Below are 12,500 nucleotides of genomic sequence, written 5' to 3'. Positions count from 1 at the left end.
CGCTTTTGTTCGTTTTTTCCAGCTGGTGTTAATAAAGTCTTTGAAAAAAACAAAAACACGACATGACACCGGAAGTGAACCGCTTGTAAACTGTCATGGCCGCTCTTATGGTTCGTAAAACAGTTTATTAGCGACAAATCATATTTATAAGTTGAGATTTGCTCCGTAGAGGCGGTGACAGGTGACAGGTGACAGGTGACAGGTGACAGGTGACAGGTGACAGGTGACAGGTTCTGCTTATCGATCCGGGTCGCGACTGTTCGACGGCAGCAGCTCGCTGTCAGAAGTCCGTCCAGGATGAGGACGGTTCTGATGGTGGCGGAGAAACCGTCTCTGGCTCAGTCCATCGCTAAAATCCTCTCCAAAGGTGGGTCCGAAGTTTATATCTGTGTTAAAACGCCATTTAATACATCTGCATGTATTAAAGCTCCATTATTATGTCGTTTATGTTATTAAACGTGTGAGTGAAGATGAGTCCCGACAATCCGCTGTGACGTGAATCTATTCAGAAGTCCGTTTAAAAAATGTGCCATTTAAGGAATGGTTGTTGGAGCTGTGAAGCCAAAATGCAGCAGCGACATAGTCAATATTTATTTAAGGCAACAGCCCTTACTTTTTTAAATTAAATATGTTTAATTTGATCCTAAATAAATAAGAATATTTATATAATTTTACAAAGAAAATAGCTAAAAGCAGCTAAATTCGGCTTTTTTTTTTTCAGTCACCGATGTATATATACATTTTCATGAATTAACTCATTGATAATTTGTTGTCCCAACATAAACAAAATATCCAGTAATGAAGCATAAAATAACAGATTTATTATCTGGTTTAGTGAAGCTTCTCTACTTTTATTTTAAAATCACAACATTTAATGCATTTAACTATATTTCAGGGCTGTTATCAGCTTTTAGACGGGAAACTGAAATAACATTTTTATAACGTAAAACACACGCACACACCCCTGAGTGTCCAACTACTGCCACCAGGTGTCCAAAAAATAACATTGCAAAACATCTAACAAAACAATACATTTAGCATTATTTTCCTTTTTATTCACCACATGAACTTCTAAACTCCAAATACTTCTTTACTCATAATATGGAGGCAGGACTTCGTTTTAATCCTTAAAGAACTGCACCGTGGACAATTAATATGTTCTGATGTCCACGTGGACAATGATGAGACCGTTTCATGTAAAATACTTTTTAATTATGATGATAAAGCTGTTAACGTGGCGTTTTATGACGTGATCAGTTAAACACTTAGAAGTCGGTTCCGGTTCTGGTTCCGGTTCCCGGTTCCGGTTCAGTTGTGCCTGGAGATGGCGCATATACAGGCGACGGTGATGAGCTCGTAGTCCAGGGAGAAGCTGACGGGGGGGAAGCAGCTGGGGGTTTTGCGGAGGACGGGCATCCTCAGGGACACGGGGATGGTCTCCAGGCCGAAGGCGCTGTCCAGCCCCCGGCAGGAGTGGCTGGTGTGGCAGCTCGCCTCGTGGATCACCTGAGGAACCCGGTTCAGGTCGATGTTCTCCCTGCAGAGGCCACGGATTAATTCACTGTGATATCGCTGTCATATTTTTAATTGTTGAATCCATATTGTGTCGGCGGTTTCTCAACGGGTGGTTTGTGGGTCTGAATTCGTTTGTGTGTTTGACTTTTATTTAGAATTTCTCTCTGGCTGCACTTTTATTCTGAAGGACATGTTTCCCCCGTGATGCAGTACGTGTTTGCCGCTAGCGTCGTCATGACGTCGACAAACTTGATGACATCATTCGAGCATCTATAAACAGTGTTAGTCTGCATTTTTATTTCATTCGATTTTTTTATTTTTATTTTTTGTTTTGCTGCACTTTTTTCTTATTAAAGCGTCGTTTAATACAAAAATTTAAAGCACACGATCATAAATTGTTTTTTATATTTTTTCTGATAGAACTAAGTTACAGTCATCTGTCGGTTGGTTGTCTCTCTAGGCTCTCATTGGTCGGTTATTGCTCTGCGCTCTGATTGGTCGGTTGTTTCTTTAGGTTCTAATTAGTCAGTTGTCTCTGCGCTCTGATTGGTCGGTTGTCTGTCTAGGCTCTGATTAGTCAGTTGTCTCTGCACTCTGATTGGTCGGTTGTTTCTTTAGGTTCTAATTAGTCAGTTGTCTCTGCGCTCTGATTGGTCGGTTGTCTCTCTAGGCTCTGATTGGTCGGTTGTTTCTTTAGGGTCTGTAACAGGCGCTGATGATATTTTCTCGATTTAAAGGATTTTTTGTGTCTTTTATTTCAAGGTTTATTTGATTGTTAATTTTAAACAATATAAACAGCAGCAGCATGTTTGAGCAGCTAAAGCTGTTTTTCTGTCCGTCTCCTAACCGAGCCGTTCGTCGCTGATCCGGTTGGTCGAGGATGAAGTGCGTCATGATGTGATGGCGGAGTGCACACACTCACACGTAGCTCCAGGTGGCGATGCTGCGCTCGTTGATGTGGCTCGGCAGGTTGACCAGCTGGCTGTAGTAGTCCTGCAGGTTGTAGGTGCAGAAGGACTCGTCCACACACTGGCTGCCCAGCGGCAGGGCGAGACACCTGTGGAGGACCAGCAGGCCGAGCAGGAGGACACGCAGAGGCTGGACGGACACACGGCCAGAGAGGACATTTACGTGGTTGGACAGCATTTAACCTTCTTTTCTTTAAATGACTTAAAGAGTTTTAACCATCAGGATGAGTTTGGTGTCGAAAAAAATCTGTTTCCTTTTTTTTTATCCAAAAATATGCAACTTCACATCATTTTAACCTGAACTGTGTCAAATACATTGGAAGTGAAGCAGATGATGAAAAGAAAGCTTGAAGGCACTTTACTGTTGTGATTCTGCATATATTTAATCTGCCGTCAATCCATCGTCATGACTACCAACATTTAAAAGGCAGGTTTTCTTACCTGGAACTGCTCCATGGCTGAAGTGCAGGTCTGGATGTCGGAGATGTTTATTGACCTTTTTAGGGTTTTATTTGTTGCTGTTGTTGTTTTCTTCAGTCGTCAGCGTGTCCTGTTTTAGGGGTTTGGAGTCGATCTGTGACAATCTGATCGTCTCCCACCTGTATTTATACGCCCCGTTCCCCTCGGGTTTCTACCGGACCTACGTGGGTTCTGGGTCAGTGACCGGGACTGGTGTGTGTGTGTGTGTGTGTGTGTGTGTGTGTGTGTGTGTGTGTGTGTGTGGGGGGGGGGGGGGGGGGGGGGGTATTGGTCATTATTATTGTAATAGTTTGCATTCTTCCCATTAACATTAACATTCAGCCTTGACAGTCATTTCATTGGAGAGAGGACGTCAGCATGGAGTACCGAGTCCAGGTGACTAATGGCAGCCCCCCCTCCCCCCTCCAGTTATAACATTTATGTCCCTCAAAACACTTGAATGAGGTGTTTATGGCCCTTTTACTTTTTTTTTTTTTAATGAGTTTTGGATCTTTTCAGGATCGTTTTATCAACGTTAAAAACAGCTGCTGTGGATCTGAGGCCTGTAAGTGACTCTCAATGATCCTGCTGACTAATTATCACCTCCGTCTCTTTTAGGAAACTGTTCGAGCCGTAAAGGTCTGAACGGAGCGTGCTCAGTGCACGAGTACAGCGGCACCTTCCAGGGACAAGCCGTGCGCTTCAAGATGACGTCGGTGTGCGGTCACGTGATGAGTCTGGACTTCATCGGTGGGTATCGTCCATGTTGGCATTGATTGCTGGTTCTGTATCTGCAGTGACCCAGATGTTCCCTGAACACCTCCCGTGTGGCCAAACTCGTTTTAAAAGTATCAAATAAATCCTTCAGATTTAGCTAAATAAAATCCAGTGTTTCCCTTCGATTGGGAATAAATGATCTTGTGACCTTTGTGTTGTTGTTGTTTCTTTAAGGGAAGTACAACAACTGGGACAAAGTGGACCCGGCAGAACTCTTCAGCAAAGCTCCCACAGAGAAGAAGGAGGCCAACCCCAAACTCAACATGGTGAAGTTCCTGCAGGTGAGCTGAGCCGGCGTTGGTTCTGACTCGGTTCTGTGTGGCCGGTTTCATGTTGCTCACCTGAACTTGTTGGTTTGGTGTCAGGTTGAAGCCCGCGGCTGCGACTACGTGGTTCTGTGGCTGGACTGCGACAAAGAAGGAGAGAACATCTGTTTTGAGGTAAGACGACATGACGTCCGGTTCGTGGGCGTTTTGCATTCAGACCTGTGATTGGATCAGACTTCGATATGCAAATGAGCCGGGCGGGGCTGTGTGTCTCTTCCTGCATGTCACTTCCTGTCCCGCCTCACAGGTGCTGGACGCCATCGAGCCGGTGATGAACAAGGCGAGCGTCCGTGAACGCACCGTCTACCGGGCCAAGTTCAGCTCCATCACCGACACCGACATCTGGAGCGCCATGAACCGGCTCGGAGAACCCAACCAGAACGAAGCGCTGTCGGTGGACGCGCGGCAGGAGCTCGACCTGCGCATCGGCTGCGCCTTCACCCGGTACGCCGCCGTCAGCTGCTCCATTATTTATTAATTATGCAATAAAATAAGGACAAAAATATTCATATCGTTCTCAGAAGGACTTCTAAGATTTGTATTTGATCATCTGAGCGTTATTCTCCCATTCAAAACAGAGCTTGGTTTTGGGGGTGTGTCTGCTTTGATTGACAGGCCTGGGGTGCAGTCAGGTTTCTGCTTTAGGTGGGCGGGGCCTAGATTCTCTCTTCCCCAGCTGGTCCAAATATGGTCACTTCTGGCTCCAAAAAAACCCAAACAAGATTTCTTTCATATCTGTATGGAGACATGTGAATCCAACAGAACGAGATCAGCCTCCAGTCAACACAATTAAATATCATCTGGTCAGACCTGCATATTAAATATAAAACTGTTTGAGTACAGCTAAATTAAAACGATTGATTGATGCCGTCTAAGCCTGTTTTCTGTTAAACTGTCGTTCAGGTTCCAGACGAAGTATTTTCAGGGTAAATATGGAAACCTGGACTCGTCCCTGATCTCGTTCGGACCCTGTCAGACGCCGACGCTCGGCTTCTGTGTGGAGCGTCACGACAAGATCCAGTCCTTCAAACCGGAGACGTACTGGATCCTCCAGGCCAAGGTGACCCCGCCCCCTTCTTCCTCTTCCTCTTCCTCTTCCTCTGCTGCAGCGTGTTAACAGACGTCCTGTGTTTCAGGTGTTCAAAGGGAAAGATGGCCCGCTGACTCTGGACTGGAACCGGGTCAGAGTCTTCGACAGGGATGTGGGTCAGATGTTCGTCAACCTGGCCAAGATGTCCCGGGACGCCCAGGTACGTATTTACATGTATATTTATTTATACATCTATATAACGTGATGTAATGTTGGTCATCGGTGAACTTTAGAGGGACTCGTTTAGTAGATTTGGTCTGAAACAGACTTCAAGTCTTCACGCGAATCGAGGCTAACCAGCATTACTCGGTACGTTAGCTGTTCTAAGTTCTCGTGAGGATACGTGTAACCCGTGATGTCACGTGTAACCTGTGATGTCACGTGTAACCTGTGATGTCACTTCCTGCTGCAGGTGGAGTCAGTGAGTAAGAAAGAGAAGAGCAAGCAGAGGCCTCAGGCCCTGAACACCGTGGAGATGTTGAGAGTGGGCAGTTCTGCTTTAGGTATAAAAAACATGTCTAACGTACATAAAAACAGTACTTTATTTAACTTAATTAAAACTGTTCTTTACTTAACTTTATTTCATTGTGTTAAAACAGCACTTTATTGAAGATTGTGGGATGTTTTTCAGGGATGGGTCCCCAGCACACCATGCAGATCGCGGAGCGCCTGTACACGCAGGGCTACATCAGCTACCCGCGGACGGAGACCACCCACTACCCCGAGAACTTCGACCTGAAGGGAACCCTGCAGCAGCAGAGCGGCAACCCGTTCTGGTCCGAGGAGGTGAAAGCTCTGCTGGCCACCGGACTGAACCGACCCAGGAAGGGAACCGACGCCGGAGACCACCCCCCCATCACCCCCATGAGGGCCGCCTCCGAAAGTGAACTGGGTAAATCAGTGAACACCAGTTGTTAAAGAAAACATTTAGTTTCATCTGATGATGGATTTATTCATCGTTTACTGAGAGGCTGTTTTTACGCGGATTAACAGAGCAGCAACCTGCAGTTCCTTGAGTGGCCACTAGAGGCTCCACAGTCCCGCAGCCTGAATATAAAAGTGTTCGTAGCTTCCAGGTCTGAAAAATGAAGCTTAATGTTCCACACGATTAAGGGCCACAGGTTGGTACCGTCACAGTTGGCGAGCTGCAACGAGCCTTCATTTAGCTCCGCCCACACACGTTCACCGTCTAACCCCTCCTCTTCCTCCTCCACTGCTCCACAGGAAGTGATGGCTGGCGGCTGTACGATTACATCACGCGGCACTTCATCGCCACCGTCAGTCAGGACTGCAAATACCTGCAGACCACTATCGACTTCAGCATCGGCGCCGAGGCCTTCTCCTGCAGCGGGAAAACGCTCATCTCGCCAGGTAGAGTTTGAAAACAGCTGATTCGTCAGTCTCTTAAAGGAGCTGAACTCTGGAGCTGCCGTTTGGTTTTGTCCCTTCTGGGCTCCTGTAGAAACATGTTGGTAAAAGGTTTCATTCTAAAGTAACAAAAACACACCGTCTCTCAGTTTCAGGGGATTTTTACACCAATGAAAAGAGAATTATTAATTATTATCTTCCATTTTCTATCAATACATCCTCCTGAATCCTGCACACTGGCCCTTTAAATTGTGTTTTATTACACATATCGTTGGTGTTATTAGTTCATTTGCTGCAACTTTCTTATTATTTCCAGATTATAAATGAACATCTGTCGTCGTCCTGCACTCGTTTCATGTTTGTTCTTCAAAATGAGCGCAAACGTTCCAGATTTAGAATTAACCTGCAACGAGTCCCTTTAAACCCGACCGTCGTTCAGCGAGTGTTTTATGGGCAGGTTTCACTGAGGTGATGCCGTGGCAGGGCATCCCACTGGAGGAGGCCATGCCGGTCTGCGAGCGAGGAGACGTCTTCACAGTGGACGAGATCAAGCTGGTGGAGAAGCAGACGAGTCCGCCGGACTACCTGACGGAGGCCGAGCTCATCACCCTCATGGAGAAACACGGCATCGGTGAAATTCCTGATTCTTCAGCTGCTGACTCCGCCCCCAAAAGAATAGCGGTTATTTACCCTCTGTCCTCTGTCCAATGTCCTCTGTCCTCCAGGTACCGACGCCAGCATCCCCGTCCACATCAACAACATCTGCCAGAGGAACTACGTGACGGTGGAGAACGGACGCAAGCTGAAGCCGACCAACCTGGGCATCGTCCTGGTTCACGGATACTACAAGACCGGTACGAGCCTCCAACTACTGAATATTATCTTACATGTACAGTCCAGAAAAAGTGGGGTGAAACAGACGACACATAACATGGACATTTTGTCATATTTGTCATAATTAAGATAAATAAAAAAGAGCTCAGACACGTAGAAAAAGTAAGAACACGCCTACATTTAACATGTTTAAATCCATCATGAGAAAGTGTCTTATTTAAACCTCTGTTGTCTTATCGCCGAGATCTCTCTTCCAAAGACATTAAAACATTTCCTCCTTCAAACCTACAGTCTGTTTCTAAAAGAGTTCGTCGCTTCAGGTCTGATAAATGGTTCTGATCCAGAAGAGTCTTCAGCTGCAATACCAGCGAGTGCCACTAGAGGTCGGCTCCAAAAAGCCTCCGGCTCCATAGACTCCCATTCAACTTCTCTCATCAAATCCAAAGTGAATAAAATGTGTCCAGCAGTTGGTTGAACACCTCACTGATGGTCGATGACATCACTGATGGATGCCGCTCGGTCCAAATATGTCAATAAAACCAATCCTTTTTAGTGGGATTATTTCTGCACATGACAGGAGGAGCGGTTTGATGAATGTTTGGTGAAATGTTGCTAGATCATCTGTGGACACGATGACAGCTGATGTCCCTTCATGGCTCTTGTGTTGTTGCAGATGCGGAGCTGGTTCTGCCCACCATCCGCAGCGCGGTGGAGAAGCAGCTCACCCTGATCTCTCTGGGGAAGGCCAACCACCAGCAGGTCCTGCAGCACACGCTGGACATCTTCAAGAGGAAGTTCCACTACTTTGTGGACTCCATCCCCAGTGAGTTCACCGCACACCAAGCAAAAGGGTTGAAGGTTTTAAAAGGAGGTGTTAATAGTAATGTTGTGTTTTTACAGGCATGGATGAGCTGATGGAGGTCTCCTTCTCCCCCATCGCTGCCAGCGGGAAGCCGCTGTCCCGCTGTGGGAAATGTCACCGCTTCATGAAGTACATCCAGGTCAGCAGAACCGTCCTCACTGCTGTTAGAGTTTGATCATCAGGAGGGAAAAAGGACTTCAGGTTTCTAGAAATTCTGATATACAAGACGCGATCAATAAAATCAGAGTGTTCCTGAACACAGCGCAGCGATGCACACGGAGCAGCAGGAAGCAGAAAATCTTCAACACGCCTGCTTTACAGCCGAGTGTTCCTGAACCCGTGCAGTGATTTCCACTACAGAAGTAACTGGACTTCCTTGAAGTTCTTGAACACGCTCCACCTCTTAGAGGAACCCTCTGTGGGGTCGTTAAAGAACCTCAAACAAGTCCAGTTGACTTCAGAAAAAAAACACCTGAACTGTGTCGCCATGGCAACAGGGTTCTCAAGCTTTTCAAATGTGGAATACGTGAACATCTCGCCCGGCTCGCCGTAGACTTTCTGAACCTTTTTCAAAAGTCTGTTGATGATTTACACAGTTTGACCCAGCGGAAATCACTGCATGGGCTCAGGAACACTTGTTGATGTTGAACTCTGAATACTTCCTCGTGAAGGTTGTTGCTTCCCGTGTGCGTCATCGTGCTGTGTTCAGGAACACTCGCTCAACTTTTTAATGGTACTTTTGTATATTTGGAAATTTTGGATTCAGCCAATGAATGAATCATCAACCTTCCTCACATCGTGTATCGACGTCGTCACAACCTCCTTTTTCAATGATTAGAGCTCCATTTACATGACATCCGTTTGTCCAGCTGAGGCCTTCAGAGTCCAGCTGATTGAGCTCGCTGTGTTACCGTTTACCTCCTGATGAATGGTACGCTTTCAGATTCATGAATGAATCATGAGGCTGCAGATGTTTTCAGTCGTTGTATTTGAATATGAACATTGAGTGTCCCTCTTCTAACGTAAGTCAAGGACTGTTTGGACCGCTCCACGTTTCAGTTGGAACAGTTCACCCGAACTAAAAAGCTTTAAAGCTACAAAGCTTATTTTTGACACAACGTGTCACATACATCCGGTGTGGTGAGACGATACATCTGATATGTGTTTTCCAAGTGGGCGTGTCCTAATGGCTCGCTTGCGTCCCCTAAACTGCAGCCCCGGCACCTAGTTTCACCTGCATGCACCAAATTTGTTGGACATGTTTATCACACTGAAATGTAAAAAAAACTTGCTTGGCATCATGACCTCAACTCAACAGTCTTGAATTTAGTTGCCATTTTTGGCTATTCGCACGTGTTGTATTTAACGAACTCCTCCTACAGACTTTGACGTACCGATCTGAAATTTTCTCTGTCCTATCTTTACACCTGGGAAATGAAAAGTTATCAAAAGAATTTGTTTTCGTCGATCGGTGTGCCCGTGGCGTGGGGGCCATTCTGAGCGTCTCGCCATGAAACTACAAGTTGCTGTAACTTTTATGTAATTATTCCGATCTTCCTCAAACGTTACATCTTTGATAACAGTCAACGCTCTGAAGACACCTGATAGTAATATTCGCTCATTGCCATTGACAATAGTTACATTCCAGAATGAACAAACACGTCCTCCATCACAATTACTGTAGAAATGTCAAACCTCATTAAAGTGGGAGGATTTTGCTCTTGTACGCCCCCTTCTGACCCGGCCGGGCATCTGCAGGCCAAACCCAGCCGCCTCCACTGCTCCGGCTGCGACGAGACCTACAGCCTCCCGCAGAACGGAGCCATCAAGCTGTACAAGGAGCTCCGCTGCCCGCTGGACGAGTTCGAGCTGGTGTTGTGGACCTCCGGGTCGCGAGGGAAGAGCTACCCGCTGTGTCCATACTGCTTCAGCAACCCGCCCTTCAGGGACATGAAGAAAGGTACGAAACACCCGATCCGGGCCTTCGTCTGGTCCTCCACGTTCCTCTGACATTTATTTATGTTTTTTTAATTGTTTTCCAGGTATGGGATGTAACGAATGCACCCACCCGTCCTGCCAGCACTCCCTGAACTCTCTGGGCATCGGGCAGTGCGTGGAGTGCGACGGCGGCGTTCTGGTTCTGGACACCACCTCCGGGCCGAAGTGGAGGATGGCGTGCAACAAGTGCAACGTGGTGGTCAACTTCTTCGAACACGCCCACAAAGTGCAGGTAAGAAGAACAGCTGGTTTATGTTGTTGTTGTTGACTTCCTGTAAACGGTCTCCACGCCGTCCCTGAGGTTCGTCTTCTTCCGTCTGCAGGTCGCATCGGAGAGCTGCGACGCCTGCGACGCCTCGCTGGTCGCAGTCGACTTCAATAAGACTCGCACGCCGCTCCCGGACGGCGAGACGCAACACACCGGCTGCGTCTTCTGCGATCCGGTCTTCCAGGACCTGGTGGAGCTCAAACACGCCACCATGAGGCACCGGGGCGGCGGTGCCAGACGGGGAGGACGGGGGCGGGGCCGTGGGCGTCGCGGCAACCCGAGAAAACCGAAGGACAAAATGGCTGCCTTGGCTGCTTACTTTGTATAGTTTCCCGTAATTCTTGTTTTTGCTTGAAAAATAAACGACAAAATTACTTCTGTTTTTTCATGTTTGATTAAAGGTCCAATAGAGTATAAAAAAAACTATAAATACTGTGTAAAAGTGTCTGAACTCTTGGTGAACAGAGAAATACGCAGCCTGCGTCCAGGAAATGTGCTGTTTGAACTATGTAAAGTTTGTGATGTCACAATATCACAATGATGTCATACGTCGGCCTTCAGCATGGCTCCACTGTTCAACCTCTAATGAGACAGAAAACAGTCTGTCACGGAGGCGAGCTACAAGACCGAAGAACAGCTGCGGTTGGCCGGGGTGTGTGTCACTCAGAAAAGAATCGGCCAATCAGAGGAGAGCGCTGTTGAGATCCATGAGCCTTAAAGACACGGATACTGAACAGCCTGTTGTTGGTCGAGCTGCAAAGAGAAGATCAAGAGAGGAGATGTAAAACTGTACTGATGATAGTTTTTGCTACTTAAAACCATAATAATATCTCGCCATTAAAACACCATAAAAGTGTCAAATCTGGGACCTTTAATTACACTGAAGTAAAAATAAATCTGAAAACAATGTTTGCTGTTAAGTGTGTTTGTTCAACATCATAAGAGTTGCTGCTGTTTTCCGTGTGTGACCGTATTTGGACGAGTTGGGGGAGGAGCCAGAGGTGGATCTGACCGATCTGATCAGAAACCTGACAACACTACGTCCCGCCCACCGATAGCTGTAACCTGACTGCACCACAGGCCTGTCAATCAAACAGACACGCCCCCAAAAACAGGTCTTCTTGAATCTTCTTTTCTAATGAATGAGGGATTATTTTCAGATGGACCTCCAGAAAACTAAGAAGAAGGAGTGACTTTAGCTAACAACACCGAGATAACTGATGGACACATTTTATTCACTTTGGATTTGATGAGAGAAGTTGAATGGGAGTCTATGGAGCCGGAGGCTTTTTGGAGCCGACCTCTAGTGGCGCTCGCTGGTATTGCACTATAAACATTAGCTTCTCTTGTTGGACCAGGAGGAAGAATAAGAAGTTGGTGGTGTGGCCCTTTAAAAAAAAAAAACATGTACGGCGGAAGTGGGCGGGCTGCGTGATGACGTAGAGAACAGCGCAGATCTGTAAACGCTGCTGATGGTGAACAGTGAGGCGGCAGATGACGGTCAGTGATTTAACCGTCGCGTGTGTGTGTGTGTGTGTGTGTGTGTGTGTGTGTGTGTGTGTGTGTGTGTGTGTGTGTGTGTGTGTGTGTGTGTGTGTGTGTGTGTGTGTGTGTGTGTGTGTGTGTGTCAATGAATGTCTTTTGTCCGGCCACAGGGCGTGTTGTCTCTGTCTGGAGTTTGTGTGTCTGCGCGCGACGGGACGTCTCGGACTCTGCAGGTAAACACTTTCCTTCTTCTTCGTGTTTTTGAAAGTCACTCCAGCCGTTCAAAAACAAGAAAAGACTCTTTAAATGTAAAGTCGTCGCGTGCATCCAGGACGGATAATGTTTGACAGGGTCGGGCGCGTGCAGCGGAGCACGTTCAAGAAACACGTTCAAACACGGGACAGCACGAGACACAAAACATGTCGTGGGGACGCGGCTGCAGTTTTTACAATCATATCTCACAATACACACAATATTTAACACACAAGATAACTTTATGAAACCCGTTTGTACGCTGCTTCTTCTTCGCTGCTCTTATTGACGGAAGTCC

At 46.8% G+C, this 12,500-nt stretch overlaps 3 protein-coding genes across 3 annotated transcripts in view; 1 reads left to right on the top strand and 2 right to left on the bottom strand.

Moving 5' to 3' along the window:
* sub1b (SUB1 regulator of transcription b) overlaps positions 1–2,412 on the bottom strand; it is a 105,445-nt gene extending 103,033 nt beyond the window's left edge. Inside the window, exon 1 of the mRNA XM_069725025.1 lies at positions 2,408–2,412. The gene's annotated coding sequence lies outside the window, so the exon portion shown is untranslated. The remainder of the gene's footprint in view (positions 1–2,407) is intronic.
* top3b (DNA topoisomerase III beta) lies at positions 231–11,361 on the top strand. Its single transcript, XM_069725013.1, has 17 exons — positions 231–367; positions 3,561–3,692; positions 3,894–4,000; positions 4,085–4,159; positions 4,293–4,489; positions 4,949–5,105; positions 5,182–5,295; positions 5,548–5,638; positions 5,767–6,027; positions 6,360–6,506; positions 6,961–7,134; positions 7,229–7,357; positions 8,011–8,160; positions 8,238–8,338; positions 9,958–10,159; positions 10,242–10,429; positions 10,521–11,361. Exons 1-17 carry the CDS (start codon positions 298–300, stop codon positions 10,791–10,793), a joined length of 2,568 nt encoding a protein of 855 aa, XP_069581114.1. The 5' UTR covers positions 231–297; the 3' UTR covers positions 10,794–11,361.
* On the bottom strand, positions 736–3,046 carry LOC138636790 (uncharacterized). The gene is made up of 3 exons (XM_069725022.1): positions 2,925–3,046; positions 2,438–2,613; positions 736–1,537 (listed from the first exon to the last, which is right to left on the bottom strand). The coding sequence occupies exons 1-3, from the start codon at positions 2,937–2,939 to the stop codon at positions 1,309–1,311; spliced, it is 420 nt and encodes a 139-aa protein (XP_069581123.1). The 5' UTR covers positions 2,940–3,046; the 3' UTR covers positions 736–1,308.
* Positions 11,362–12,500: the final 1,139 nt, after the last annotated feature.

The sequence above is a fragment of the Brachyistius frenatus genome, unplaced genomic scaffold (assembly GCF_029030835.1).
Source record: "Brachyistius frenatus isolate BFR_SWC_R1_liver_20210118 unplaced genomic scaffold, ASM2903083v1 Contig_407, whole genome shotgun sequence".
NCBI classification, from domain to species: Eukaryota; Metazoa; Chordata; class Actinopteri; family Embiotocidae; genus Brachyistius; species Brachyistius frenatus.
Note: the sequence above shows the minus strand (reverse complement) of the source record. Positions and strands in the feature narration are given on the sequence as shown.

What these genes read in the sequence shown, in the direction of transcription:
- top3b (XM_069725013.1), top strand. Translation starts at nt 298, where the DNA reads ATGAGGACGGTTCTGATGGTGGCGGAGAAACCGTCTCTGGCTCAGTCC. An exon ending in CGCTAAAATCCTCTCCAAAG is followed by an intron (nt 368 to 3,560) that starts GTGGGTCCGAAG and finishes CGTCTCTTTTAG; the next exon opens with GAAACTGTTCGAGCCGTAAA. An exon ending in CATGGAGAAACACGGCATCG is followed by an intron (nt 7,135 to 7,228) that starts GTGAAATTCCTG and finishes TCTGTCCTCCAG; the next exon opens with GTACCGACGCCAGCATCCCC.
- LOC138636790 (XM_069725022.1), bottom strand. An exon ending in ATCGCCACCTGGAGCTACGT is followed by an intron (nt 1,538 to 2,437) that starts GTGAGTGTGTGC and finishes TGGCCTCTGCAG; the next exon opens with GGAGAACATCGACCTGAACC.